Source organism: Clinocottus analis, unplaced genomic scaffold (assembly GCF_023055335.1).
Source record: "Clinocottus analis isolate CAN_PGR_092001 unplaced genomic scaffold, fCliAna1.0.p SCAF_12, whole genome shotgun sequence".
Classification (NCBI taxonomy): Eukaryota; Metazoa; Chordata; class Actinopteri; order Perciformes; family Cottidae; genus Clinocottus; species Clinocottus analis.
Window position 1 is genome coordinate 14,185,647 of NW_027175843.1, and position 26,981 is coordinate 14,212,627.

The following is a 26,981-nucleotide window of genomic DNA, read 5'->3' on the forward strand; positions in this document are numbered from 1 at the left end:
GCTGCTCAGACGGCGGGGAACGGAAGATAACAGAGCCGAGGCAGCAGCCTATTATCACAGCAAAGGAGCCCGGGCTCCTCCTCCTCCTCTTGCACACACACACACACACACACACACACACACACACACACGCACACACACACACACACACACACACGCACACACACACACACACGCACACACACACACGCACGCACGCACGCACGCACGCGCACGCACGCACACACTCTCTCTCTTCTGTCCCGAGAGATTTGGAAGTTGTGAGACAGATCAAACAACACAGTGCGTCAGTACTCTGCTCTGGAATATGATAGCTATCAACCACTGAACAGTATTAAATAAAACAAATATAATAATAATAATAGCAATAATAATAATGACTCTTTACCTCTTCATTAGGACATGTCCTATTATTCAAAACCTACATTAATACATTTTAAAGTCTGACTTGAGACGTAAGCATTTCTTGAATATATTTTTTTTTATTTTGTTTATTTAAATGGTGGAAAAGGGATAAACACGTTCGTGATGACATTTGATTCTGCAGTATTTTAGACTTTCAAGGCAAAACTGTTACAGTATTATCAATAATACATTGGGTATGTACATCATTTATCCTTTTGACCCCTCGCAGTGACTCGCAAGAGTTACACATGATCCCTTCATTGTGGTGGTCGGTTATAATGGAGAATAACAATTTTACAATAGAGTGTTGAGCACGAAATGCTTGGTGCATTTACATTACTGGCATATGAATATATTTAGCTTGTGTGAACTCTAGTTGCCTGCAAATGTTCAGATTATACTTGCTGCTGCTTTCTCACCTTCATGACAAAATGCACAAATTACTGCTGTTGTTTAGGCTTAACCCAAAAGAGTATTTAATCTAAAACCCACGTATTAAAGTTCAGGTTGAGGTTTGTCTGCTCTGAATGGTAAGTACACAATAATGTCTCAGGACTGAGTGAGTGATCTAGAGATAAATTGATGAGGAGGAAACAAGGTGCCAGTACCGTTTGGCTTACAGATATGCCTTTTTGCAAAGGTTGCAGACCTTACAACAAAATGTTTAAAGGAAGTGGTTTTCACGTCTTTACTTGTGTTACTAGAAAAGTGACTCTTTTAAACCGTGCCACACAAACACGTCATTAAAATAACGTATCATATAGTCTGTTCGGCATGTGTTAAAAAGAAAATTAATCAAATGACTTGTTATAACAGAACTAGCAACCGATTAGATGCTCTTCCTCATACTCAATAAAGATCATATTCCCAAGAAGCACCGTGGCAACAAGATGCTGGCTTTTAACAAACAGAGAGACTCGAGTGGTTCTCATTCACGGAGAAAACGTCAATGTTTAATGGTGGATTTAAACATGCATGGTGTGTGATAGTTCAGATTTAACCCACTTTAAAGTTTGCATCTTTAAATACAGCACATTTTACCATTTTACCTTATCATTGTCACCTGAAACCTGATCAGATTTTAAGAATGCATCTTTGATACCTTTATCCAGTATTTAAACATTTAGACAAACATTTACATTTCAGATTGATCCACCGGTTTCTATATTCCGATCTGTTTATTTGCTAATGTTTGTTGCTTTATTTTTGTTTTTATAATTGTGCCATACAAATACAAAGAAATGTATTGACACCATTGGTAATATGTTTTTTACACCACATACTTAGTTTTATATAAACACAAGAGGAATTTAGGAATAGGCTTATGATGCATCCTAAACTACAGTGACCATTTTCTGCATTACTCATACAAAACAGCTCATTTTACTCCTGATATTTCTTTGGATTTTCTGTAAAACAATAATGTAAAAAAGAAAAGTGAGATGTACATTTTCTACATCAGATGCTGCCAATGAAGGACAATTCTGTCATTCTTTGTTACTTCTAAATTAGTGTAGGTGTGCAGGACATGTGTGACTAACAGCTTCCAAAAGCAAACTAATGACAACCTGGGATGAATGTCAATGATCCGTACACACGCAGAGGTGAACAAACATATTTTAATGAAACCTTTGTGCCACATGTACACGATATATTTGAGCCACGTGAGCACCATGGTGTGTGGACATCCTGGATGTGACCCAACAGTCCCGTAATCTGACAACAATATCTCAAAAGTTAAAGGCATAAAGTATATTTAGACATAATTTTTAGTTTAGATATAAATACATATAGAAGAAAAATGATCTGAGCCACTCTATGTGTGTGCAGAATGCGGCCCGCAGGACAACTGAAGACATGGTTTGAGGCAGAAAATGTGGTTTCAGCTTGTATTTAAGTCAGTCAGTGGAGTGGTGGCTGCACCATCTTGTTGACCCTGATGAATGAGGATTGGTGATAGCGGTGACGAGAGGCAAAGTCAGCGTTTTCCTCTGTGAGCTGCTTGGTTTTCAGCCCAACCCCGGACAGAGAGGGGGTCACTACGATCTCATCCTGAGGAGATTCGTTCCTCCTAAAAGACAGAGAAATTCGGTTTCAGAGAGCAGTGTGACATGGGAAATTACTAAGGGAAAATCTTATCTTACATTCTAGGACTTAGTAATACCAGAATGAATAGACGATGACAAGTATGACAGTCTACTTGAGTTCCATTCTGATTTATCAATAATCTGGACAGATAATTGAGCAAAAAAACTTTTTATGATGAATGACATTTAAATGTCATTCATCCGTCACTTATTCCTATAAACTGACTCCTGATTGAGTATGTTGGACCATAACAACCACACAATACCTGCAAATGCTTGTCAATGTTGATTTGAGCCATGTGAAAAAACTGAATCGAGCTGCAATACCTGCAAAACAAAATACAAACTGTCATCTGGAGGAATGAGCTCAAAGAATACATTTCATCCATTTCTACTAGCTGCATAAAACCACAAAAAAAAAAGAAACCACTCCAATATTTGAAATTGCAACAGTGCACAGAAGTGTAGTAACAGAGTGGGAAAAGCATTGCATCAACCACCTGTGGCACAAGTGTTTAACACTTGTAGATATTATGCTCTAAAATGTCGTGAGTCAGACAGCTAACACTGTGCTGTGGTGAGTTTAATGCACAGGTGCCGAGTGTCTTATCTAGCTATTCTAGAAATCCTAAGCCACAACAGCTGCCAGCCTGCGAGGCAAAAAGACCACAAGTGAAACTCCCAGAAATGTGCAAGAGTACATTACCGGGTCACATAACAACTGAGCAGGGGGTGACCAAATCTTAATCCTTAAAAAGGGTAAACTGCAAATCAAGAGGTCTTTTGTTGGACATAATGGGGTCATATAAATTATCTTATAACCCAAAGTGAATGCAGAAGGGAATATTGCTTTAGCTTATATGAAAGGAATTACTTACAGACCACTCCCGTGATATTAACTTGTAAGCGTGCCACAAAAAGAACACCAGGCTTAAAGAACACATTTCCTCCTTTCAGTTGATAGTAAACCAATTAAGTAAATATCCAAACAGAGAATGTGTAATGAAATATGTTCACGAATAGCATATCATTTTTAGAATATAAAACGCAATGCATGAATGGTGATCTGTAAATGGCCTTGTAATTCCAGAAGACTCATCTATGCATACCATTGCAAGGCACAGTATACTTTCTTCTTTTTTTATACAGTTTGTTAAGAAAATGCTTTAAAAAAAAAAAAAGTTACCTTAACTAGAATAACTGTGTCACAAAGTAATCACTTCATCCTTTTAGAAATGTGTGAAGTTGTCATAATTAGCTAAAGCATTCTTGAGTTATGGCCAAAACTAGTGCTCTGTAAGGTCACAATGACATGGACCTTTGATCACCATATTCTAATCAGTTAAGCCTCCAGTCTAAGTGGACATTTGCACCAAATTTATAATGTCTCCAGGGTGTTATATATATCGCGCCCACGAGAATGGACGAGATGGAGGGACAACATGAAAAGCTCAGTGCCGGCTGCAGTACAGTGTCAAAAAGCTTTGTCCAATTGCATTTCAAGTCAAAGGTTCACTTTGGCATTCCACACTGAAAAATGCTGCAGAGATGCAGGTGGTACATATATGTTAAAGACATGAATAACTCCCTCTGTCATATATCATGTTACTACAGCATTCCATCAACTTGGATTTTTCATTTGGAAATGCATATTCTTTTTACAGGACATCACCATGGAGCCAAGCTTTTTGTGTCTGAACAGGAAATTAACTGATAGAAATCACCTATAGGTAGTCCAGGACTTGTTTTTCCGATGTAGAAGAAGAGCAGCACGGCAAAGACTATGTTTGCTAAGGCATACGTCCACTGAATGACAAACATAATCAATATAGAGCTTAATGCCTGAAAGAAAAGAATCAATAAATAATGTAAACATTATCTGAAATCAAAATCACTGGAACAAAAACAAATAATGTAGAGCATGAAATGTGTAGCCTACTCCGATAAGAGCAGCCCAATGGTTGCAGAACTTTGCATGCAATGAATCCTGCATGGGTTTGATCTCAGAGCCCAGGTGCTCGGCTTTACCTCCAACACCTGAGAGTCAAAATAAAAGGGTCAGGTTACAAAATAAAACAAGTACAACAAACTTCTATGGTCTCTTCTCCTGTCGACTCTAGAGTGTTTGATGGTTGGAGCTGGTCACCTGTGCTGTGATTGTGAGGGTCAGCAGATGAATCCTGGCCCGCATGGTTCATTTTTGAGCAGCTTTTGACCTGCGGTTCTTCTTCAGCCATGGGCTCTGGGCCTCCACACCGAACATCGGCTTCCTCTCCTTCCTCTCCCAAGAACATATTGCTGTTCAGGTCCAAACCAAAGCTGTCCATCAGCTTCTGCTTCGTGGTGACATTAGCCTTTTTGCCCTCATCTAGACTGCTTAGCTCTTGCATGTAGGAGGTCTTCTCAGACCCAGCATCAGTATCTGACACAGGGGGAAAGATCTGGTCCATGTCCTTGGTGAACTCCAACAGGGTGCCTTTACCCTGCGGACTCTCGCCTTCACTCCCATAGCTTGGAAGACTGGCCTCAATCAGCGGCCTCGAGCTCTGCCTGGTGGACCCACGCTGGTTTCTTTTGGCCGGGACGGGGGTGTCCCTCTTCTCTTTAGCCTGCAGCTGGAGGGTCATGGCCACACTGAAGAAGGAGTAGTCAATGAAGCTGTAGGTGAGCAGGAAGTTTATGGTGACGATGGGGGCCAGCACATTGACCTGACCGATGAAGATGAAGGCCATGGTAAGCAGGCTGGTCAGAAAGATAGCTGCTACTGGAGTCTTGTTAGGGCCCGTCTGTTAGAGAGGAAGATAACGTCACAATATTGCTGTCTAATAAATAATTAGCCATCAGATAAATGCCGTCACAAAGCTGAAATCAGTCCTGCTTTTAAATAACTCATGACAAGTTTCACACGACTGTGCTGTGTAAAAAAAAAAATGCATGAAGTCAACACAGTGAGGCTGGGACAAAGAACATTGTCCTATTATTCACGATTGAAATGTTGTAGCTTTGCAACCATTTAGCCAACAAACAAAAAATGGACAGGAAGGAGAAACAGCCATCGACAGGGAGTGATGAAATAAAAAAAACGGAACTTAAAGGGGATATTCAAGCAATATAAAACCAAACCAGTAGAAAGTTAGCAATTACTTTAACATGTGGTTTGCTAACCAGCTTGCTTTCACTGCCCAGGTCCTGTCACACAGTTTAAGGAGCACTGCTGTGTGCCTGGCAAGCCTCCAGAGCACACAGCAGTGCTGGGCCTTGCCCGTCGCCCTTCCTGCGTTTGTTCTGAAGCTTTGATTTGGGCCAAGATGTCTAGGGCCTCATTCCAGCCCGCTGAGAGAGGTCAGACACTGCTGCTGGGGTGGACGGGGTCAGGACGTCGACGTGACTGTGTGTGTACAGTTGTGTAGCAGCAGTGAGTCGTAACTCTTTGCTGTAATGGAGTCAGTCAACTCACTTCTATGAAGTGAAGTCCACGCTCTATAGTTGGGCAGTCCTGTCACTGTTTCCTGTTGAGTTCACCCACCACACCGCCATGTGCATCCAGACTACACACACTTATTAGCAGTCAAAGGAAGCACTCAGAGCCATTACTTAATACTAGACAGTTAAAATGCGCCAGTAGAAGCAAAAGACCTGCATTGAAAATGTAAAAGTATGCACGTAAAATCTGATTAATTTGATGTAATGTAATTCATGTATTAAAAGTACTCACTGCGGATAACTTATTATTAGTCATGCATTAATGTAAAAGCAGGACTTTACATTTGATTTACAATTGGTTAAGGTAAAGCACATTTTTAACTATTTTGTACAACATTAATAATTATTTTCATCATGGATTAATCTCCTGAATATTGTATTGATTACTCCATTGATTCATAAAACATTCTGAGAAACCAATCACAATTACCAAAGGCCCAGCATTTACTCATGCGTGTGTCTCAGTGTTAGTGAAGACAAGTTATAATGTTACCTCGAACTCAGAGTACTCGTGTTTCACTGAGCTTTTGACGGGTTCACAATGGTTTGACAGTTTTGATCACCAGAAGCAGACGTTGCTCAGTTGTCCTTGGCGACAAGTTTGTTGAAGCCATTTATGTTTTAATCCAAAGTACCTTTAAGAACTTCTCATCCACGATGGATTAAAAGGTGAGCATCCGAGTTTTGCAAAATACAGTTGAAAAGTGCAAAAATCCAGTAAGTGAGCAACAGCGATTGTTTTGTCAAATTACTATTTGTTCACTGAATAACTTGAACTTGATGATTAACTTATGTTTAAAAATAATAGATCTTTCAGAAGCTTAACATCATGCTTTTCTATTTTTGAGAGAAGCTGCTTCCCAGAGATTTTATGAATTGATCTAAACTCGGCAAATCTCACTAGCTAGAATAACAGAATGCAGAGACGTGAAAAGGGCATTCATGAGTTTGTCTAAAAATGACAAGAAACCAAATCAAATAGTGATAATTATAAACAGGAAATTAAAATATCCCTTGAATAGTTAGTGTTTCGTTTGACTCTAGTGCAAGTTACCACGTTGTAATGTCCGAATCAAATGGTGAGTTTAAAGTGGGTCCTTACTCGGCTCATCTCTTTACACCCATCACATAAAGAGCTTATAATGTTTTTGTTACAATTAAAGTAATCATTGTGAGGTCTTGCTTAATTTGGGTTAAGAGCAAATGATCATTCTGAAAACAAATGAACTCGTTGGTGCATAAACACACACCCTCACCACATAATCTGTACATCTTAGTGAATATAACTATTATTTTTACAGTATACTGTTAATGTGTAGACACCCCTCCCTGTCCGGCTCCATCCACCCACCCCACTTCCCAGGAAGGCCAGAGCGGGGATGACCCTCTCTTGGGCAATGCACTGGAGGATCCTGGGTGCTCCGTACAGGCCGCCCATGCAGGAAGCCAGGGAGGAGATGTAGAGGCCCAGCAGAAAGAGGAAGCCCACCAAGGAGACCTGGAGGAAGAGGGAAAACAAACACAGAGTGGAAGAGGATGGGGTGTGGTTGAGCGCACACAACAGCTACACCCAGTTGAGTTCCGCTGCAGCCAGCACCTTATAAAAACAATAAGAACTAACCACGGATGGAAGTCAAGGATTTTTGAAAAGAGTCAATGATTGGTTAAAGCCAAATCAAATCTATTAATATGAGTGCGAGTCTGGCAGTAATACATCATTTGTACACTGTAGTCCATAATGTTACAGCTTGGTAATGAAACCGACTTAGTAGTTTTAATATACTTGAATCTGAGAATGATATAATTACGAATAAAACTGAGGCAGTCAGAGCCTGAACAAACCACATGAACAAAGTGAGCCACGATGGGGAATCCCCTCACCTCAACCTCTCTGTTGAGAGGAACGCTCTAACAGGGCAGCATAGAAACAGAGACGGGAGTTTACCTTTTCTGCTATCAAGAAGTCAGAACGCAGAGCTTCTCTGGTGCAGATGGCCCCCAAAAGGAAGACAAAGACCAGATACAGGAACCACCTGTGGGTCACCAACAGTACACCACGCGGGATTATTACAACCGCGGCTTAATCACTATTAATAGGGGAGTGTGTCATCTCAGCTCTACAAGTGTTTCGCTGACAGGACCGTACTGGGAACATGGTTTGTTCTCTCCAATGAAGATGGAAAAAGTTGCCCTTTTGATAGAAGATACCACAAAATGATCTGAGAGCATCACAAACGTAAAATTGAAATACTTGGCAAGTAGTATTTTAGATGGTTAATACCTTGAGGGAGAGACCCCAAAGTATAATATTTGAAAACCATCCTTGGAGCATGCCATGTAGTTCTTAGTTAGTGTTGCAATGTGGTGTTTTCTTATTTTACAATATTGTTGTGTGTGATTTTTTGGGATATCGTCATACGAAGTGAAGACAGCTGCCAGCGTTCCCACAGGGATGTTGTGTTCAGGCCGCTGAAGGTCTGAGCTCATGTTGAAGCCGGCCATAACCCCTACACACACAGAGGTTCACACACACACGCACACAATGTATTTTCACACTGTATATGTAGCTGCAATAAATGAAAAGTAGGACTGGAGTCTAAATTTATACTGTGCCATGTAAACTAAGAGTGTTATATGCCACCTCACCTGTAGCAGCAGGGAAGAAGACCCCAAAGACCGTGAAGAAGGTTTCTCCTGGCGTATAATCCGGCTCTGTGTTGCTGCTGAGCAGCACAGCTGAATAACCGATGAAACCATTTTCTGAGAAAAGGAGACAACAACAATAACACAAAACACATTAGTTCTGAACATTATGCCAGAATTACCAGGATGATTATACAGTCATATGTTTTGCTTCTGGAAAACGTTATAAAATCAACGTCTACTGCAGGCTGCTTGCTGTAATGATACATGCAAACCTGCCTTAAAGTCATAACTATGGGATTTTCATTTGCTTGCTTTCATTTCTCTTTTCTTCACAGATGATTGGTGAGTTTTTAAACTGCTTTTTCTGGAGAAGTTGAGACTGACTGGATTTGTAAACACATCAAGTCTGCACCAAGTGCCTTCCCCCCTGGAATTACCTTCAGTACTATACACCTACCTATACTATTGGTTTGAAACATTGTATCAGTTATTGAATTACATGGCTAAATGATGCTGATGGCCAAAACAATATTCTTATTTAACTTTTTTATATTCCTCCAAATGTATGAGAGCACACCTTGAGATTTCATGACCGCAATTGCTATGTTATGCCTTTTTTTAAAATCACAAAAAATGATAAATAAAAGTATGAGACTGCAGTCTAAAGTCCTGCTAGCCAGTTCAGTTTAGGACAGTTTGTTGAAGGTGCAGGGGAAGAGATTGTTCTGTATAGGTAAGGGCCATTTAATCAACACAGCCTGAAGGACAGGCCTATGCTACAACACCGGACATTTCCCCCTTGGTTATCTTGCGATGGGAAAGAATGTGTTCTCTCAGATTAATGACATGTTTATCCAAAAGGAAGTCACCACCCTTTTCAGAAGCTCAGCAGCTTCCAAGTTTGAGCAAGGAATGAGCGTGAGCGAGAGGGGGAGACAGTGTGAGAGAAAAGAGGGAGAGATTTTTCTGGGCTTTTGTTTTTGACAAAAGCCCAAACCATAAGGGCTGTATTGACAGGTTATTTCAAAGTGTGTTCTCCTGGATGGGAATAAAAGGGAAGCTAAAAAAAACTGACATCAAATTGGATTAGGTGCCCAAACTTTTGTTCACTGTGTGACCCTGTGAGACCGCCCTCTGTCCAAACAATCATAACAGATCCAAGGCAGCCAGTGTCTGCACCATGGGCTCCACACCCAGATTAAAACATACCCTCCAGCATCCAACCCTGCCTGACTCTCTGTCCTCAGTTGAGGTTGTTTGTAAACTATTTATATCTGCACAAAATCATTTCTGAGTATTTGATTTCAAGAACTGTGGCCAAAAACCCCAAACAAAAATCTTTCTGCTCTGGTGGAACTGCATATTCACATTAATCATACGATGCCCCTATATAAAAAGGCATCATCAGATTTACTTGAGACAAAAATGAGCTGTGAGCACTAACAGCTGCTAGCTATTAGTGCACACAGTGGACTGCAGATGGCAGCTCCTTTACATTTTGTAGAATTTAGAGTCAGAAACAATTTTTTTGTATGAGAGTTAATGTATGGCATTTTAATTTAAATACAAACAGTATCCCTGCCAAACACCAGCATGTTACAAGTGTGATTGTGGGCATGTTAATGGACAGATGTTAACATAAAGCTCAAAGCACTGCTGGGCCTAAGTACATCCTGTGGGTAGATGTGGGTAAATAAATGATAAATCACTCACTTTAAAGAAGCCTACAGAACAATACATATTTTAGATAAAGCTGTGGTGAAAGCATTCATATTACAGTGTCATATTGTCTGAAGAACAAGTGTAAAGGCAGACTGGGGTTCCTTTCTGAACTCGGCATTCCTCTGATACACACTGGAATGTGTAGTCAGATTACATGAGGGTCTGAGGCTTCTCCCCCAGCCTGACTGACCTCTTACTCTCCCACACTAACCAGTATTAACTGCTGTGCGTGGAGAACAGGGCAGGCTGTGATGTTACAGAGGTGTGACAGGTCCCACCGGGATGATTGAGAACTATATATTATAGTGTGGATCACAGGAAGAGATGATGTAGCGGTCTCTGGAGCAGCGGGCCTTAGATCTCAGTTCCGGCCTTCCCTCTTTGTCATTTTCCAAAAATGTGGGTGAGTCTGGTTAACACCCTAAACCCCAGACACAAGCAGCATATTATGGCATCATGTTCTTTGGGGAGAAGGCTTATTTTAAAAAGGATCGGGTATGAGTGTCAGATTGTTTTTTATCTGTGTGTAATCATACGGTTGAAGAGTTTGGCTGAAGAAACACTATGCTGACAGTGTTACGGACCAACCTAAATAATTGACTACAAAAGGAATTCCTGCAATCAAGGATGATAAGAGCACCATTCTGAGCTAGTTTACATGTTGCAGCTATGCAGCTTTTGAATGACACTTTCCACAGTACTCCAGGAAGAATATGTCATAATCGGTCACTTTAGAGATCCTTAACGCTGAGGAAACGCTTCCTCAGTGTTCATGAACAGATGTAAAAATCCTAAAATCCTTCTCCTCATAATGCAAACAGAGTGCTCAACAGCGCATTGTAGACGTTAAGATAGTGCCGTTAGAGAGTATTTTAACTGAATAAAATTTACCATCTCAGAAATTTGTTAACTGTAGATGCACTATAAAATAAACTTTACCGTTTGATTTTAACCCCAAGCCAGTAATTCAGTCTTGCTATTCAAATATCTTTGTTGTTGGGGTTACATCAAAATCAGGGAAAATCTAAACATCACTGAATAATATTAATAAATACATTATTATTATTATTATTATTATGATAAAACAGATACTGATTGTTCCATATTTATCTTTACGATACATAAAAAATGAATTAGACTAGGACAGCCACTAAACATTATTTCCTTGATGTTTGTGTAGTTTATAAAAATAACCAGAAGACATTTAAAAGAAAATGCTCAAGATAAGATTCAAACATCTTTTGCAAAGAATCAACCCCAGCAAAGATTTTCAGTTTACAATGATATAAAACAGAGACAAGCAGCAAACAATGTAACTTTTGATGAGAAAAATACATGAAACCATTAAGGTAGTAATCAACTAATCATTAACTCCAGATTTTACCATTTTAGATCAAGAATATCGACAGTTCAATGTCCCATTTTGTATTAAACGGCAAGCAAACCGGCAGCAGGCCAATATCCCACTATAGCGGTCATATAGTACACTATGTCACTTGGCTGACCTGACATAATTAGCTATGGCTGTTTCCGAAAGTGTAAATAAGAGGATGTGATATGAAACTTTGACCATGTTTCTTTGCCGGTGGCTCCTTTCCTTCTGGATGTGCCTCAGCGTTCACTCAGTGCAGACTAATCTGGGCTGTTTCAACAAGCTAGTGGACCTGCTGGTCCTCTGCCAGCCATGAGGTCACCACCAAAACACACACAGAAGCTCTTAATTGGAAAAACCTGGAGTAGCCATTACGGGTGATTCTCCAACAGTTGTTCAGAATTGTAAAGCGGACTCTTCCTACTGAAATATGAAGAAGGTAGAAGGCTGGGAGCAGTGGACAAGTACAGGTTAGGCGTTAGGGCAAGGTGGAATGAGATCGGTTTGTTTTTTTGACAGTGGGTTGGGAGAAGTTGTAAAGCTTAATTTTGCAAAAACTAGCCACAGCTGGACACAAGCACTATGAGTTCCTTGTGGTTTGTTGGGGAAATCAAACAAGACATAGATCATTAGACTATGTGATTTACTGCAGATGTATTTCCTAAATGTGCTTTTCTGTTTATGCAAAGATATAAAAAGGTGTTTTGTCCCTTGTATGTCCTGTTCACATAAAGACTGGAACACTTTTCTCCTCCCACTGGACAGGACGTTGATAATCAGTGAGAACAGGAAATGTGGGGAAGGACTTCCTGACTGCCAGAAAAGGAATACAATCTAGACAAAAAAAAAGGGCATCATTTCCTCACCACAAAATCCAAATCTCAAACTTGGCTTAAGCAACACGAAAACTGAAAATTGACAGACGTTTCTAACTCACCTAGCTCACCTCTGAAGGGCAAAGAAAATTCTCACTGGAGAACAAAAATGTGTTACATTTTAAGAATGCGAGACCAATCCGGACAAAAGTAAGTAGTACTACAGCTACATCTACTGGCCTGAACAGGTCACAGATATTCACCATTCAAGTCTGTAGTTGCCAAACGTTCAGTCCTCTTTGGTATAGGCAGGTTAAGCGATCCAGTTTGTCCTTATGGAAAAAAACACACAGGTGGAACTAATACTGTTAACGAGGGCTGCAGTCCAGCATTAGGCAGACAAGAGCAGGCGGCCACGGCGGGAGGCGTCGACCAAAAACTGCAATCAAGTCTGGCCGTTTTCAGCTGCCTTCAAAGTATTAACGAGAAGTCACAGAAAAAAAATACTTCCTGTTAGTTTTAATCTTTAGACTACATGTAGTTTACAGATCATGTTTGGATTTATTCACATGTGATTATGAAGATATATTTATGGAGAAATGTGTGCGTCGTCATACTAACCACTTGAAGAATCGGTTTGCCACAGACCTTGTTTTTGAAGGATAAATCACTGGACAAATAGAAAATTCCCAATGGCTTTTTGTCAAGGGAACCAGTGCGATGCGTTTACAGAACGTCCGTGAATCGGAATATTGCAACGCTTCCAGGGACTTTACATCTTTGCAGTTTACCTAGTTTCCACACAAGGAAGCAACAATTTCCCAGGACATTGTTTTTGCTGATACTGAAGCTAGCTGGGAACTGCTTTCCTAACGTTCACAGAATATTTACACAACGTTGTTTTCATAGGGTTTACAGAACGTTTGTAGACAGTTGTTTCACTCGTGTTCGCAGAATGCTTGTGTGATCGCGGAGCATTGTTTGTTGGATGTTATTTTCCTAACGTTCAAAGAACATTCGCCAAGCATTGTTTTGAGAACGCTTATGGGATTAAGTTTATCCTAACATTTGTGGGCAATTCGCAGGACATCGTTTTGGAATTCTCACGGGATGTTGTTTTACTTGCGTTTAACAAACCAGATTGTTAATGTTTTTCAGATAGTTCCCATAATTATTCTTTGTAGTTTACCTGGTTCCCACAAAAAGCAGCAGAAATGACTGACTACACCGCCAGTGTTTTTGAGGCGTATATCTTACATCAGCTCCCAAACCAAAAACATGTCCTCTCAAAACAGTTTGTCCATCTTGTCGAGCAACTTCCACCTCCTCGCGGTAGATCTGCAGTATCAATCGGTCTCTCCAATGCAGTCTTAACCCTCCATATACAGTCATGACCCCCAGCCCTACCTGGATCAAGGTGCGTGAAGGTGCCAATGACAAAGTCCAGCGTGGAGACAGCCAGCACAGCCAGCAGCAGCAGCTGGAGTCGGACAATCCACTTTACGCCGGCCAGGTTGATTCCAAGCAGTGCCAGCAGCACCGCCGCCGACATGCCACGCACCGCCCACTGGCTCTGTAGGCCGAGCAGCTCCGCCACCGACTCGGAGAAACCTGTGATGTACATGGCTCCAGCTACGCACTGCAAGGTGGCAGGCAGCATGGGAGGGGAGACATAAGAACATGGAAAAAAGAATGTAAAGGATCGTCCTTCAAAATCAACCACAGAAGTCTCACTAGAAGTGTGTTACTTACCTGCCCAAACACATAAAGCAGGCCCATGGTGCCCCCGACCCTGCTACCTAGGACGATGGAGATCATGGAGTAGATTCCTCCACTCCCAACCCCGCAATGCTCACCCACTCCAATCCCGGACATCACCGTCACTAATGCAAACAGCACAACCAAGGAGACGAGAAACATCCCGAGCAGTACGCCAGTGTTCCCCTGGAGGATGATGGGAGACAAGAGGACACAAAATGCTTCATCCCTAGGCAAGTATGTGGACATCGGCAGCGTGTAACTCATCTAGAGCTGTAAATTGTTGTTTATTACGATGTGCAGCTTGTACTATACTGTCAGCGGTCCAAGACCTTCTGTGCCGAGTATATGCTTAATGCTTTGTATGTAATTCACTGCACACTTTGTATATCCCGTGAACATGCCTGTAGATTTTTTTTTCCAATACATATATTATGTTTATATGTCTCCATATTTTTACAGAGGGTCATGGGTTTTGGTTGAGATTTAAATGATTTAAATCTTGAAGGTCTGTTATTTTAACTCTTTAATGAATAGATGTATTTAAATGTTTTGCTCCTCTATTAATGTACATTAAGACAAATGCAAACATAGTAAGACAGCAGTCTTCCTGTCAGTGTCACTTAATAGTTACAATGTGAAAGAGAAAGGCTAATTGGCATTGAAAGCAACGCAGGTCATACTAACCACCAGGTAGCCGGTGCGTAGGAATAGCACAACACCAAAGATGTTGATCATGCAGGTGGTGAAAACTCCATCCCAGGTACCAAAGAGCACCGGCTCCCACACAAACAGTTTGATCCTCCACCACGGCTGACTGGACTGCTGGAGGCCCTGCTCAAAGACACACAAGTGTAAAAGTTACTGGTTGATATTTCGACAACAGGTCATTACCGCGTTCACCTTGAGGATCAGACACCTGTACCTGTGCATCTTCATGGAACAAATCATGGACATGCGCGTTTGTGTTGGTGTCTGCAACTCCCCCCTTCAACAGTGCTGCCACGTCTCCCTCCTGGTCAGAGGTGCGAACAGTCCAACCGACTTGCAGGGTTTCCATTACAACCTACAAATGTAGACAGCAGGTTAGCAGCTGCACCTCCTCAGGTGAGCCCGTGTGCTCAAAGATGGAACATGAAGCAAAAATATTGTAGTGTAGGATTTGAATTCATCAGCAAGTGACCACAATTTGGGTGGGCTTAGATGGGTTTGTCTTTAAAATTGACAGTTTTGGTTCCGCCTATCCCGGTCAAACAGCAACAGGTGCAGCATGAGGACACCCGGATGCAGCAGGGTGCGCACCTACGGCTGGATAGACGTCAACAGTTTACACTAATTGTTAGCGTAAAACTACCGTGAAGAGATTTGTTAAATTGTTTGGAAAACCGATTCGTGACTCTCCTGTTTAGAAAAAATAAATAAAAAAGTTTGTCAATTTACTAAAACTAATAGCAAAAGTAAGACATGCTCCCATAACCCCTCTGACTTACTGGCGTTCACTCTTTAAAGAGGCAAGAAGTAAAGGCGCCTTAAATAAGTTCTTAATTTTTTGTGAGATCAAATGTATTCATTTTTTTTCCTATATATGCATAAAAAGAAAAATGTGCACACTACATGTACATACGCACACACGTTTTGTCTAATTCTACGTATTATTGTACTATTTCATTATTCTTAAATTGACAAATTGCAACAAAAAAAAAGGAACTTAGCACTTAGCTCGCTAAACTCAGCGGCTAACAAACGCTAAACCCATACCTTCCACGTAGTTCCGTGTCATTCCATGATGAGAGAGAGAGGAAAAGAAGAAAGAAGGGAGGAATAGTGAGCTATCCAAAAGACACATCAGTTCATCGTCCCTGCAGTCGGTCTGAACACGGCCGGCTCCTCCCGCTGTTGACAACATGTGCCCCGAACACGTCGGCAGTCCGCAGGTAACGCACCACCTTCCAAGGGGTGTTGCTGCTTTGCACCAGGATCCTGTGTTAGCTTTGGCAAGCCCTTCAGTGTGTTGACTAATCATTAAGGCAGAGAAAGGCACGTACCACTCTTATCTTTGGATTTGTGGAATTATTTGAGAAAAAAAATTCTGAAAACTTGATTGGACTCCAGCTTTTGGGGAAAGCAGATTATTTTTCTGGGCCATGAGGCTGTTTGTAGGCCCGCGTGAGTCAATTGGCTATTTCTGCAAGTCTACAAACACAATTACACAGACAACACATCCTGAAAAGTACATTTGTGGAGTTACACATCAGAATGGATGTCTAAAAAGTGAAGCCAAGTGATATAAATAATGTTTGGATGTAACCAGCAGCACAAGTTTCACTTTCTCTAGTTCCACCTTCTATGTGATGAGTTGCTTTTCGTTGTCATGTGATTGGTAACCTTTAATGTTTGAGTTTGGGACTTTGGTGACATGAAATTGTGATGAACATATGTTCAATTTCCTGATATTTTAGACGTTTGGCAGACTAAAGTAAAAATATATGCCGAGCCTCCCTGTAAAGCAGCTGAATAGCCTTTTGATATCAAAAACAATTCAAGGTCAAATACTGTGAATTTATTTTATTTATAAGAACATGACACACAACAATCAAAACAACAATTTAATAAGATTGTTTACAAATTATAATATATTGCAAAAAATCTAATCATATGGGTTACTTGACTGAAAATAATCAGCTACGATTAAAGCTGCACATTATTCATAAAACAAGTTCACTCGACCATGCAAATAAACCTTACCGTCTAACTTAAGCTCAACCTTACAGTGAAGCGGTCGGGCTTCCTCGTCAAGTTCTTTAAAAGTATGAAAATGCCAAACGTCAAAGAAGGAGTATCCCATCGGCAATTGAAAGCTCTTGACACAAACGACTTTTACAGAGATAAATGAGGATAGCAATAGTGACTGCATATGATATACTGTACATATCAGTGCCTTAAATGACATGTTTCAAAAATAGTTTTTATCAAAAAATTCAGATCTTTTTACACAAAACATTTTCTCTAGCTTATACAAGGACACTTATGGCCAGGTTACTGACAAAAGTTAATTAAAAGGAAAGAATACCATAGTATTTCTGATACAAGTCATGACCCTCCCATCAGTTCTGCATTTTAAATTACTTAATTGAATTTAAAACTTCCCAATGAACAATTCATGGGATACAATTTACCAAAGCAGGTTTATTCATCTGCACTGTGCTTTCATAACTGCAAACGATGAAATGGATTGCTCGTGAAATATTTCAACCACAACACTTGTTTTGTGTTATAATCCACCCAAAAGGGTGTTGTAACGGACATGAATTCAAGCTGACCACAGCTGTTGAGGTTAAATACTTGATCATAAAAAAAGATTTCAGGTTGAGTATTACTTTAAAACCAAATTAATGTTTTCTGGGGGTTTTCTTTACCAAAAGTTGTATACAGTAAATCTCATCATAATGCACAATCAACTGCATCAATTTACAAAATAAAAATCTAAATTCACTGTAACCTGTCAATGAAAAAATGTGGATTTTCTTCTGAAAACAGATGTGACGCACACACACACGCACACACACACACCTCAGAGAGCCACACCAGCACGTGAAAGGGATTTGTTGTTGAGTGTAATAAATGCTGGAAATCTAATTAATGTGCCTTCCACTGATAAAACGTATCTCTTCCACAAGCCTGGTCTCTCTATTGACACAAAGATCTAACAGATCTTCTCTGAACATAAAAATATGTAATGTATTTACAGCAGCATAACTTCTATACATTCTAGTGGGAATGTTCAATGAGGAAAAATAAAGCATTTGATGATTAACGCGGGTGCTGTCTGGCCCTGATTGTCCGGAGAAGTCTAACAAGAGGGAGTTAAACATTAATTATTAAACCTAATTTGACGGTGCACATAAAAACAGTGTTTTACACAATAGCACCTAAAACATCACACATACATGTGCACATGGAATACAATCAACAGCGTGATGAAGCCCAAGTGAAACCTTACTCAAACGCAGATGTGGCTTATGATTAAATTCTAGCAAATAGTGATCAAAACTAGATATCTGAAACATGATTCTGTACTCGATCTGCACAGACAACCAAAACTATTTGTCCTTCCAACCACAGATAAAAGATTTGAGAATTAAACTTTGTGCTATTTCTGCTGAAATAAAAATAAAAAAAAGGGCAAAATTAAATAATGCTCCCAGATCTCAACATATTACAGACTGAATAGGTTGATAGCTTATGTGTTGTTATTGTGCAAGGGGAATTAGTAGCCTTAGAGCTCGGACGAACAAGGAACTGAAATATTTAAACGAGAATGAGCCTGGAAGAAAAAAGGAAAAAAGAAAAAAGAAAGGCACATTTGCAAAATTAATAAAGTGGGAAACCCAAGCACCCCATTTCCATGTGTACTCTCTTACATAATATAGCCTTAATACAACTTTACGTTTCAATCAATACAAGTGGGTCTGATCACTTTGTTGTTTCCAAAAAAACGGTGCATCTTCCACGAAGAACAATCAAAAGTACTCTAAAACTGCAGCTATATCATAAGTGACGAAAGCAACGAGCATCGCCTGTGATGTTGAAATAACCAAAATCTGAAAGTACATACTACATTCCCTGTAGTTAAAGATTGTGCAAATTGTGCAAAAGAACTAAGCACAATCTTCATAAGTAATTTAATTATTACTCACTTGTACTGCTGAAGGAAAATAATAATGACTCGGCAACCATTACATGAATACAATTTGAAACCTAAATCTAAATCCTAATTCCTCTTTTCTGCCTATGCTGCACAAGAGTCACAAAAGTATGTGCCAAGAAATCCATCCACAAAGGGAATACATTAAATTGATTAATTCATTTTTTTAAATTTAAGAAAACTATCTTTTTTTTTTTTGGGGCCATCACACCAACCAAATTAGGCCCAATTTACACGGAAAATAAACTAGATTCCATATCAGAGGAATATAATCAGTTTACAGTCACATTCACTACACATTTCATAAGGACACACTAATCTCAGGTGACAGTAAAGTGACTTAAAGTGAAGAATCAGTTATGATCTAATCATGGTGTTCTTTTAGCAGACAATTTAACAGGAGTGACAAAGCTGGAATAAGAAGGTTCTGGGAGTGGATTAAAATATAACCAGATAAACAGCAAGGGGAGGTAGCTACAGTAAGAGCAAAAAGGCATATATAAATAGGGCATGTGTTTCAATAAGTGAAAATATTGCATTAAGCAGCAAGAGTGACTTAATCATTTTTGTGCAAGGCAAACTGATTGACAAAACATAAAACATAAAATTGTGTGGCAACGGTATGAGAGAATACACGTTATCTCTTGCGTTAAACTTTGGTCGCTTAATCTCTCAATGTACATTCTGGGGCAAGAAATATATCCATGCACAATTATAACTGTTTGCTTGTTTTTAGGGGGAATGCCAACTATAATGATATACATATTCAGTATTTCCATTGTATGAGGTTGCACAAAAAGAAAAGAAAAAGTAAATTATTTTCAGAAAACAAAATGCTTTGAGAAAGAGCACATAGAGTTGCAATGGGACTCGTTTTGGCAAAACCGGAAACATGAGATAAAGTGCCGCTGAAATTATTAACAGAAATGGATTCTTCACCCCTCCCTTCAGCCAAAAGTTTCACTGGAGGAAACATCAGGGGAGGAGTTCAGTTGAGACCTGGTCTCAGTGACTCTGACCGAGGGGAACTCTGAGAAGTCTGTGCTGGGTCCTCGAAGACTTAATTGTCCATTGGCAACAGTAAACAGCGAGGAGGTTCCAGATCTTGACGTCTGGAAATGAGATTTGAAGTTCTGATCAAAGGAGCTTATTTGAAATGTCTGCAGTATGCCTTGTGGAGATTCTGTCTTTTTGGAGGGCGAGACCTGCTCCAGGAAGTCCTCCTCAGCTGGGGACACAGCGGAGGGAGGGGTGGTCTCATCACCTGAAAATGAAAACGAGTGCTGGGAATCCCCGACCAGCAAACCAAAGTTAGGTTTCTCTATCGTGGACCTCAGCGGAGAGCTCATCCCTGATTTGAACCTGCTGGGGGAAGGAAACTGTTTCTCGGTGGAGAACAAAGGTTGTCCAGCTAAAGTGGGGTTCTCAGAGACCAAGCTGAGACTCTGGCTGGTCAGGTAGCTGTCGTTCTGGCTGGTCCTCTCCAGCGCTTGCTGGAGAAACTTAGAGTATTCTTGCAACAGGCTGACCTTCTCAGTAGCTGGCTGAGCTTGGGCACTGGAGGCTCCGAGACTCTCAACAGGGCTGCTGTCTGAAACATCAGAGGAATTGATGGATATGCTTGATGTCACCTCAGTGTCAGCCACGCTGAAAGAAATGTCCGATTGCCCGTTGGCTTTGTTGGAGTAATGATCCAACAGCGTCTGAAGAACCTCATCCGGCAACACACTCTTGTCATGTGTCGCTTTGATCTCCGTGTTGATGGGCTGGGGCTCCAGAATGGTGGCAGGGACAGTCTCGTCGATAACTGCCGACACCACACTTTGTGTCACGGGCGGTTGAGACGAAATGCCACCCGTGTTCAGGCTGTAATCCCGAGTGTTGTTGGCCATTGCCGCCTGAAGATATCGCTTCTTTTTGAGAAACTGCATGGCGTCGTCGTAGTTTGTGCTGCTAGCTGCTGGCTTTGTTGGTCCTCCTTGAAGGGTTTCAACTGTCTCGAGTTCAGTGTTGCTCTCTACTTCTAAAAGGCCTTGCTTGTCCACAATTTCAAAGGTGTAATGTGTGACCTTTGCATTTTCCTCAAAGGAAGACAAAGTGGACAGGCAGGGAGGAATTTGTTCACTTGACTGTTTGAGACTCCTCTTGGGGACTTTCTTCAGGACTAGTTTGGGAGGTGTCGTGTCTTCTGACGACACGTCCGCCTCTTGGTGTTGGCTCGCCGTTTCTTCAGGAAGTTCCCCAGAGTAATCGGCAATCACATACTCATGTTTGACTTTGGAGGACACAGCAAAGAGAGGTAGACCTTCAATTTTATTCTGTCTTTGCTCGTCCTTCTCCATTTGAACGACAGCGACAGTGTGCCCATCCGTCTGGGCAGCAGTGGAAGCTCCTGAACTCTTGTCTGCACACTTTTGCCGCTTTTTCTTGGGCAGTGAACACTCTTTGGAAAGAAAAGGGAGGCCCGAAGAATCTGCTTCACGCAACGGCCCAACTTTACCAGCTGCCTTGTTGGTTTTTCTCTCTCGGTTCTCATGACACATTCGTCTGTGCTTTAAAACCCGGTCTGTTCTGGAGAAGTACTGTCGACAGAAGACAAAATCATATATTTTATAGTACCACTAAAAAAGACGCACAGTAGTTTTCAGTGCAACTTGTTTAAATACTGGGTTAACGATACATTGGCTAGCAGTTCACTCTGTACATATTGTGTTCACACGCTGCAGTCCAGCAGATTTAAAGACCAATACTATGACGATCAATTCAAATTGTATGCTTATTTTTTAATCGAACTTACCACTATATTCAATTGTCATGTTCCTTCCACGTGCAATAATTTACGAGGAAAGTAAAAACAGAGCCTACCTGGTGACAGTAGTCACATTGGTAAGGCTTCTCGCCACTGTGAGTCCTCTTGTGTCTCTCCATGTGGTACTTTTGGATAAACCTCATCCCACACTCATCACAGCGAAAAGGCTTCTCACCTAAACAAAAAAACACAAAAAAGGAAGAGAGAAAAAGACTCATTTTAGACTAAAATAAAAACCAAGTGAAAGTGATTAACAACTAAATGTATTCTTCACTCACCAGTGTGGATTTTCTCATGTCTCTGGAGAAGATATTTCTGAATGAAGCGCATATCACACTGGCTGCACTGAAACGGCTTCTCACCTGGAGTTTGAGTCATAAACGTCAGTATAAAATTGACCATATAGTTTCGGTATTTCTTATAATACTCAAAGAAACATCCTAATTTAGTATTGCCCTTCTTTCCCTTTATTTAAAAAAAATTCCAATCAAGAAATGAATATGATGGCATTTAAAAACAAGACAAAGTAATTCATACCAGTGTGAATGAAGACATGCCTCTGTAGATGGTAGTTGGTTCTGAATGCAGCATTACAGTGAATGCAGACATGACACTTGGGGCTTTGTAAGCCCAACGATTCATCATCATGAATGTTGAGAATCTGCCAAAGCAAAGGCAACAAAGACATTAGTATTTGATTCATTTTTACAGTTGTCACGATGGAAAATTGTCCTACAAATGCTGATCCAAATATGATTTCTGAGATGAAGTAAACAGTCACCTTTGCTGGTGAACGCTGCTTCCTCTTTTTCTTCTTTGGACAATCCATCAGATCCTTAACTGCTTTTTTGTCCTTCTTCATCTGGACCGCTGTCTCAGACGGCTTCAGTTCTTGCTTGATGCTCAACTGTAAAAAGGTAGGAAAGACATTTAACAAGGCACATGACCTACTTTAGAGCCCACTCACTCATCCGGAAGCTTATCACGGTCAGGCAGGTGCAGTTGGGCAAGTAGAGGATAATCTAATGGAAAGGGACCTCACTTCGGAGCAGCTTCTCCTCTTTTTAAAAGGTAATATATGCATTATATGAGATCGGGAGCCTTTATATTGCCTCCAAATGGCTCTCAATATGGCGACGGTTGAGCAGGCGGTTTGCAGCTAATGATGCTAACAGTGCATAATGACCGAATGCGCCTCAAGTCTTAGAAAACCTTGCACATGCTGAAAAATCATATCTTCCCACTGACCTGGGAGCAGCGACAGATCTCCCATATAACTTAGTTTAAATGACAATGTTGCCATGTTCCAAGATTCAACGAATCGTTTGGAGAGTACAATGTTTTTCTTACCGACAGAGATAATAATGGCTAATACGATGAAAACAACATCAAAGTTGCAATAAACAGGAACTAAATCGCCCGAAGCCTGATTCTGTGGCTTGCTTTGGGTTATCCTCAATGTTTAGACTCGCAGTATAAAATTGTCTTTGAAATTAACATGAACTGCATGTTTATTCCTTTGTGCTTTTTAAATATTTTGCATTACAAACCTTTCAGCTTATGCCTTTATCTCTTTGAAGGCTTCTGACTCTTTTACTCAAGGTGCCAACCAGGTACACAAAGGCAGTGAGGTGATCCCTCTCAACAACATATTATCCTTAATGTTGAAGAAGGTTATTTTCAGGGATTTTCACAATGGGGCGTGAGGTGGGGGCGGGGGGACAGACAAGCTTTCCATTTATAGTACTTTTGTAATACACCTATATCACTTTCCTTCAAATGTTTCTTTGGCATAATTTTTGTTAAGCTCTAAATCAGTAAATGAGAGTTATAGCAGTAAACAGGTTTCATATACACTGGGGAATTTTGAGTGTTGAGGAAACTGATGTCTCATCACAATCATTGCATGGGATGACATGAATAAGACTCACTATCATGACATGGACACCATAAGTACAGTATCCACACAAATAATCATATTAATGCATGATTTTCTTATGTCATGAACTCACTGGCATATGAAGCAAGCAGGGCAACTTATTGGTGAGTTTTAGGGGGAAATGCACTCCCACCTCGCCTCCTCCTCCCTCCTCCTCTCCTCCTCCTCTACCATTCTTTGTCATCTCCTCCTGCATCATCAGCTGTTCTGGAGGGACCAGGTCGTGTGTGACCAGTGAGCTCCCAGTCAAGTCCTCATCTTCATCATCGTTGTCCTCGTCCTCAGCCAACAGTGGGTGGTGCACCAGTGATCGTTCCCCCAGTGTCATCACCACCAGTCCTCCACCACTGCCGAGCCCAACTCTCCCTCCTCCATCTATTCCTCCGCTGCTGAATTTTAGCAGCATACCCTCCAACTTGTCCTCAGTGTTCATCTTACATAGAGTAGTTCTTCGGTCTGTGAAAAGACAGAAATAGACATATGACTGGACAATGATGGCAAGCTAAATAACACAGTCTAAGTTTGTTTTGCTTACTATACAGTATGAAGAAGAGGATGTGAAATTACACAGAAGTGAAACAAGTTAACCGTAAGCTTGTGATTTCCATAGTTAAAATTGTGATGTTTACTTATTATAATAATGTGCAAAAGGTAACTTTTTTCCTCCAATTCTTGGAGAAACATCACCAGCTCTAGATTGGTTCGGATGAGTTTCCCCAACCCGATGAAGGTGGCCTTTAATATGCTGTTGCTATAAATATGATGTATATTCTTGTCTCAGTAGCTTACGTTCAACCATGTATTAATACCACCTCTTACAAAAAAATTAAGACTGTTGATCCATCTCTATTGAACAAAGTATCACACTTCTCAGTAAAGTGTCAACTTTTGTATCTGGCACAGCTGTTGTGTTCCGTCATCTCATTTTAACGTTACAAAATGTACTGGCATATACAGCTCGAAAGGCTGAACATTAATTGAATTAATGATTTCCTAAGCCTAATTCTTAACAAGCTTCAAGTAGTTTGTAAAGGTTAACGTTTATGTTACTTTACCTAGGGCCTAGGTAGATTGTTTAAGAAAAAAAACAAACATTTCCTTTAAATCTTAATCTACATTGACAACATGATAGTCAGAACCGAAAGCGTGTCGTTCGATAGAAAACCAGCTGCACCTTTATTCGCGGCAGCAATACAGCGGTGTTGCCCTCACTTAGAGTTACACTTCAGCAAGAGCTAATTAGTTAACTGACAATCACTTGATCCTAAAACTGTAACGCTAACGTTAGCTAACGTAGCACTTGTGGACCGTTTGTTAACAGGTTTGACAATGTACCATATATATGTATTTATATATGTATATATACACCTTCCGCGGGAGACAATGCGACAGTCAAGCATCTGTCGCGGCTCACACACACACCAACAACCACGAAGTCCTATATGTAAACACACTCACTGTGTCACTTAGGTGAAGTGGGTTAAGTCTCTTGCTAGCCAGCTAACTAGCTGGCCGCGCGTGTCAATACTGCTAAACAAAATAGTTAGTAACCGGAAACAACGACGAAAGAGATGCAAAGGTGCCTTCAAAATAAAATCTCGTACGCTGCCTTACACTGCGGACAAACCGAATACAGTACACTTCAAAGTCTACATTATAATACAAATAGTTTATAGAAACATAAAGCCACTGTTTGTTTGGTTACATCTTTCACTATTGATTTGTTAGTTAATTTAGTTATTTTTGTGTGTATACATTGTACATTTTTAGATTTTGTATTGCTTTACTTGTATGTAGACATGCCGATGTCGCGAAATAATTTCCTCTTGCGGGATATCTATCCATCCATCCATCTATCTATAAGTGTGCGATAAGATCAACTACATCAATTGAAAGTCTTAACTATAAACCACCTTCATTGGCAATATGTCAGATAAGGAAAGGTCAATTTACTTTTTACCAAATTCGTTGTTACCGGCTAGTATGATGAAACATTAAAAAAGCGCATCACTAAATGCTTTACTTTGAAGACACTGACCGGAGGTTCTGTTTTACTCACATCAGCTTGACAAACGTCTACGGCCTGTTTGCGGCTAGTTAGCTAGCTAGCTGCAAACATTGGTCCGCCTGAGTTTTGGTCGTGTACAGTTAACACCGCAGCTGCACAACATCACACGTGCATTATTCTACAATACATTATACCTCGCATCAACTGACGCGCGTGGCTTCCGTTTGCACGCTTTGCCAAACTTGTCAGCAGGGTCACTTTGCCTCAAGCTTCCTCCGCCGAGTGCTCAATAGGCCACAGTGTTACTGACGACTAGTGAAGCTAACATTCGCTCACTAGCCCGCTACGAAGACCCACAATAACACACGATAGTGCGGTAATTGATGTGTCGACTATTAAAACTGCATTGTTTCTTCTTACCTGCTGTGCTTCTCAAACCCGTTTAGCTGTCATGATTGTTATGCAAGACTACAGTGTAATGATGGTGTGCGGAATAATCAAATACACCATCACATTTCACGAGGGCTTGGATTTTTTTCTTCTTCTTTTTCTTTTACCTTTGTCGCCATCTCGTGGGGAACATCGGTTGTTGAGGAACAGTACGCTCCTGATCATGTTCCCTTTTACGTTTTAGTTTGGCGACCTACTTTTATCGGCTAAAAAGGATATTCCAAAATAATGTATTAATGACATTTTTTGGTCTTTTTTTATAACATTTTTGTTGCCTCTTCTGAAATTTGCGAATCACTCAAAACAAGTAACCTACGGTTAAGCAGTGGTAATGAATTATATGAATACCCTGTATAATGGCTATGACATGTGGTCATCTAATATAAATCACGCAGACATTATGCACGACTATTATTTGGTTAGAGGCTACGTTCAAAATATCTACCATGCAGTCATGTCTGGCCTACATGAGATGGGGTGTTTGTGTGTCTATTTCCAGATGCAATAGTCTAGTCTTCTTGTCTGAATTGAACTACGTAAACAAAGCTGATGTTCTCATTTTGTTGGCTGATAGAGATCATGTAAATCACAAAAGTGACATTGTGAGTTCAGCATGTAATCTAGCAGATGTCCCTTCCCTTTAATTGCCTTTTCAAATATGACGTGGCATATTTAATAGTGTATCTCCTTCATTTGCAGCTGCTTTATGACTTTACAACAGTTTTACATGACATTTCCAGTCCATCTGTCCTTTTTGTTATGGGATTGTTGTGGGATTGTTT

At 40.5% G+C, this 26,981-nt stretch overlaps 2 protein-coding genes across 4 annotated transcripts; both read right to left on the reverse strand.

Moving 5' to 3' along the window:
* Positions 1-2,083: 2,083 nt before the first annotated feature.
* Positions 2,084-16,205, reverse strand: slc12a8 (solute carrier family 12 member 8). Its single transcript, XM_068572542.1, has 14 exons — positions 16,047-16,205; positions 15,214-15,354; positions 14,976-15,122; positions 14,283-14,474; positions 13,938-14,169; positions 8,622-8,735; positions 8,395-8,482; positions 7,921-8,008; positions 7,327-7,473; positions 4,639-5,278; positions 4,432-4,529; positions 4,217-4,334; positions 2,759-2,819; positions 2,084-2,476 (listed from the first exon to the last, which is right to left on the reverse strand). The coding sequence occupies exons 2-14, from the start codon at positions 15,346-15,348 to the stop codon at positions 2,308-2,310; spliced, it is 2,229 nt and encodes a 742-aa protein (XP_068428643.1). The 5' UTR covers positions 15,349-15,354; positions 16,047-16,205; the 3' UTR covers positions 2,084-2,307.
* Positions 16,206-16,878: 673 nt separating this feature from the next.
* znf148 (zinc finger protein 148) lies at positions 16,879-26,285 on the reverse strand. Of its 3 annotated transcripts, none has more exons than XM_068572539.1 (7): positions 26,170-26,285; positions 23,815-24,197; positions 22,584-22,709; positions 22,340-22,463; positions 22,081-22,164; positions 21,859-21,977; positions 16,879-21,575 (listed from the first exon to the last, which is right to left on the reverse strand). In XM_068572539.1, the coding sequence occupies exons 2-7, from the start codon at positions 24,172-24,174 to the stop codon at positions 19,941-19,943; spliced, it is 2,448 nt and encodes an 815-aa protein (XP_068428640.1). In that variant the 5' UTR covers positions 24,175-24,197; positions 26,170-26,285; the 3' UTR covers positions 16,879-19,940. The 3 variants fall into 3 exon arrangements, with proteins under 3 accessions (XP_068428640.1, XP_068428642.1, XP_068428641.1); XM_068572541.1 differs by lacking the exon at positions 26,170-26,285 and adding an exon at positions 25,529-25,581; XM_068572540.1 differs by lacking the exon at positions 26,170-26,285 and adding an exon at positions 25,200-25,289.
* Between the last annotated feature and the right edge of the window lie 696 nt (positions 26,286-26,981).